The sequence below is a fragment of the Poecilia reticulata genome, linkage group LG7, assembly GCF_000633615.1.
Source record: "Poecilia reticulata strain Guanapo linkage group LG7, Guppy_female_1.0+MT, whole genome shotgun sequence".
NCBI lineage: Eukaryota > Metazoa > Chordata > Actinopteri > Cyprinodontiformes > Poeciliidae > Poecilia > Poecilia reticulata.
This window is the reverse complement of record NC_024337.1, coordinates 13,044,125-13,048,208: the sequence shown is the minus strand read 5'-3', so window position 1 is coordinate 13,048,208 and position 4,084 is coordinate 13,044,125. Positions and strand designations below refer to the sequence as shown.

General features: G+C 41.1%; 2 protein-coding genes across 2 annotated transcripts in view; one reads left to right on the top strand and one right to left on the bottom strand.

Annotated features, from left to right (window-relative positions):
• pmelb (premelanosome protein b) overlaps positions 1-3,520 on the top strand; it is a 10,147-nt gene extending 6,627 nt beyond the window's left edge. Inside the window, exons 7-12 of the mRNA XM_008414661.1 lie at positions 57-269; positions 664-801; positions 912-1,014; positions 1,106-1,311; positions 1,388-1,478; positions 3,138-3,520. Of these exons, the coding sequence (XP_008412883.1) occupies positions 57-269; positions 664-801; positions 912-1,014; positions 1,106-1,311; positions 1,388-1,478; positions 3,138-3,294 (908 nt within the window). The 3' untranslated portion in view covers positions 3,295-3,520. The remainder of the gene's footprint in view (positions 1-56; positions 270-663; positions 802-911; positions 1,015-1,105; positions 1,312-1,387; positions 1,479-3,137) is intronic.
• A 249-nt stretch (positions 3,521-3,769) lies between these two features.
• The window catches only part of LOC103467914 (tubulin alpha-1A chain), a 17,134-nt gene continuing 16,819 nt past the window's right edge, over positions 3,770-4,084 (bottom strand). Inside the window, exon 5 of the mRNA XM_008414662.2 lies at positions 3,770-3,994. Within this exon, the coding sequence (XP_008412884.1) occupies positions 3,941-3,994 (54 nt within the window). The 3' untranslated portion in view covers positions 3,770-3,940. The remainder of the gene's footprint in view (positions 3,995-4,084) is intronic.

Here is a 4,084-nt window from a genome sequence, read left to right as displayed (position 1 = left end):
ATTATTTTTCTTGTCTAGAAAATGCAAACTAATTCAACAACTTTCTGTGTGTGTAGTGAAAGCTCCCGATCTGGTCTCTGCTGTCCCCATACTGGTCTCCACCAAACCAGCTCATTTGAACATCAACATGGTTCCCTCAGACACTGAGGAGGACAACGCTGAGGGAGAAGCCTCCACTGCCTCCATGGTTCAGGCCGTCCAGGAAGCCGCAGTAGCAAAGACTCCGCCCCCAATAAACAAACTCCAAACAGGAAACAAGATGGCGGCGAGTGAGTTACCATGATCTGATTACGGTTAAAACTGGAGAGAGAAAGAAAGTTCCTGATTGACTAAAAGTTAAAAACAGAAAAATACTGAACCTCTGATCCATCCATCCATCCATCCATCCATCCATCCATCCATCCATCCATCCATCCATCCATCCATCCATCCATCCATCCATCCATCCATCCATCCATCCANCCATCCATCCATCCATCCATCCATCCATCCATCCATCCATCCATCCATCCATCCATCCATCCATCCATCCATCCATCCATCCATCCATCCATCCAATCAATACCTATTTTTGGTATTTTGGAGTTAAAAAAWACCTATATGTTTTTTGAGTTAGCATTCATATAGGAAAAATGACTAATTATTCTTTTTGTTTGTGGTCAGATGGAAAGAGAACAGTGAGGCTGTCAGAGCGAGTTGCAGCCATTGTTGTTGCTAAGAGGGAAGCAGACGATAAACCATCTGATGATGACTGTGTGATATACAGATATGGTTCCTTCTGTACTGGCATTGAAGTGTTTGGTAAGTTATTTTGAAACATCCACTGAAACAACATAAAAATAAACAATGCTTTTATGTTGTTTCAGTTTGAAATGACCATAAATGATGCTCATGTTTTATGTTTTTCCCAGAGGGCATTGAAAAAGTAGAGATTGTGCAAATGGAAAATGTTCTCATGACAACACCTCGAAAAGACACAAATGTTTTAGACATTACTGTGACCTGCCAAGGAAGGTGTGTACTGGCTTGCCATAATTTAGGGTCATGAATAAACTTGGCTTTAACTTCAAAAMAGTTTTCATTTATTGGGGTTTCTTCATCCCAGTCATCCCAAAGAGGTCTGCAGTGTGATTCTGGACTCAGACTGCCTGAAGCCGATTCGCATGGCGTGCGACCTGGTGGAGCCCTCTAAGGAGTGCCAGCTGGTGTTGCGTCACTTCTTTAATTCCTCTGGGGACTACTGCATCAACGTTTCCATGGCAAATGATGTCAGTTTAGCTGCTGCCACTGCCAGATTCACAGTTGACTTGGGTATGTAACAAACCTGTAAKGTGCCAGCGAATAAGAGGCTCTGTCAKGTTTCCTGATYGTGGAAACTCTTTTGCAGGCTCWGGTCTGTCTTCCTCCGGCACCATCGTCATGCTGTTGGGTGTCCTGGTMCTCATTCTCACAGTGGGAATTGTTGGATACTCCTACAAGTAGGAACTGTCATTGTAAACATCTTCTCTTGCTCAAACTTTCCACAGTGGCTTTTATCAAGTATCCCAGATTTACATCCAGAGCTTCTTTAATTTGCATGGAYAAGGACATATTCAAATTAGACATATCTCCATCTTCCTCATTACTGAGAACTACAGGCCTCCTTCATTGTTACAAGTTATCAGCTCTCATCTGCTTCCTTGTATCTAAATGTTGGAAGCTGAGACTCAGGGTTGCTCACTCCCTGTTCAATTTTAAACTGGATCTCAGGGTGCGTTCACACTGCAGCCTAAAGTGACCCAATTCCGATTTTTTTTTTTTGACGTAATGCGACCTGTATCTGATCTTTTCATAGCAGTGTGAACAGCACAGGTCGGATTCTTTTTCCCCATATCCGATACGTATCCGATTCAAATGCGACTTAAAGTCCAGGCCGCATTCATCCAAACTGAATGCCACTGATTCTCAACAAATCTCACTATTCTGCGTCCTGATACGCGCAAACGGGAAGAAAAACAACAACTATGACGGACTATATGAGGATTAAGTTGTTAATTTGCTGGACAACAACTTCCAATATGTAAGCTAAGCTCCACCGTTAGCCTCCATGTTTACTTCCGCAAACTCTGAGCTCTTCTTCTTCTCATGGCGGTTGGCAGAACACAGAACGCTGACGCTATTGCGCCCTCTACTGCGCATGCGGGACACTTTCAGGTCATTTACAGGTCGCATTTACTGGCAGTGTGAACAGCCCCGGCAAAAAAATCTGAGTTGCCAAAAAATCGGAATTGGGTCACTTCAGGCTGCAGTGTGAACACACCCTCGGTATAGCTCCACTAAATGTTACTGCCAATATGCTGGGGCTCGGGATGACAACCACCTGTGAACAGCTGAGACCTGTAAATCTGCAAGACGACTTTTCATACTTTTAACTAATTTTGAATACTGTATACAAATGCAACATGGCTAACAGCCATTGAAATGCTAGAAACAAAGTTATTGTTAACAACTAATGTGTGGATAACAACAAATATGTTGCTAATGGCTATTATGTTGCTAACAGCTAATGTATGGCTAAAGCGAGTGTGTGACCAAAAATAAATGTTTTACCACTTACTGTATTGCAAACTGCAAATGAGTCGCTAACAGCTAACATGTTGCCATGGTGTTGTAAAGAGCTAATGCATAGCTGACAACAGATATGTAGCTAACAGTTAATGTGTTACAAAACAGCTAATGTACAGCTAACAACAGATATGTTGCTAACTGCTATCAGCCAAGGTGTTAGCATCAAGTCTGCTGCTAACAGCTAATATTTAAAGCTAATATTTAGTTAAAAATTATAGTTAAGCTAACAGTGAATGTTTTGCTAACAGCTAATGATAGATGTTTACCTTGTTGTAAATATTTATATTTTAATTATKCTCTGTAAAGTGAAGAAAAGAAAAAGATGAAAAATGTTAACTTGTCTTACTGGGGAGGCTATGTTCATTTCTGTGGCAGAAATAAAATTCAAGTACTCAGTATCTCAACATATCAGGAGTACTGACCAACCTATTGACATTCTTAATTGTGTGGGGTTCTGTTAAATAATTTACAGCTTTGAATTACAAAATGTATGAGTGTAAACATGATGTCTATATTTCTGCTCTGCACAGGCGTCTTAAACCATACCATCCTTTAAAGGAAGCTGYGTCTGAAGGCCCACAGCTCAGTGGGGTTCGCAGCAGCTCTGCAGCTTTGATGCTCTGGAACTCCCTAAACAGACGAGGAGCCATCGACAACAGCCMTCTGCTGCAGGACAGGCCCCTGTAAATCCCCAGCATCAGACAAAGAAAGCCCTTGGGATACATTTTATACTTTTTTTTCTAAATAAAGGCCTCATAAATATGAAATAAGTAGCGGTAAATCAAGCAGTGCCTTTAAATCATTTTTTAGATATGCTGATTCTTTTTTTACTTTCTTGAAACAAGTGTGARCAAAACCTCTTGGACTTGAACAAAACTGGATTTTGATGTTTTAATTAAATGTCTAAAATGTTTATGTGTTTGCATGTGAATTATAGTTATCTGAAATATAGATTCCCCCTACTGCAACTTTTAGGTGCCTCCCTTCATCAACACACCTGAACCAAATGGCTCACCAGCATCTCTGAGCTCWGCAGTTGCTTGATAACAAACCAGTCATGTGATTCAGGTGTGCAGAAGTGGGATGATTCTAAAAGTTGYATTATAGTAGATCTGGAAGTTTTGATTTGGGCACCCCATGTTTAGATAAATAATCAGAAAAATAACTTTTCACATCACAGAGATTTTATTCAAAGCAAAGCCAAACTTGACAATTTCAGGAGTTTTATTCAAACAGCAAACCCGATACTTTGATGGAAAAACATCTCTGGTTTGAATGCATTTAAGAATGTTTTGTGATCAATTATCTCCTGCTCAACTTCTCTGTGGTTCTTTTAATATTCTTCTCCTTCCTCCTCTCCCTCACCCTCAATGGAGTCGACTCCAACCTCCTCGTAATCCTTCTCCAGAGCTGCCATGTCCTCCCTGGCCTCGGAGAACTCTCCCTCCTCCATTCCCTCACCCACATACCAGTGGAC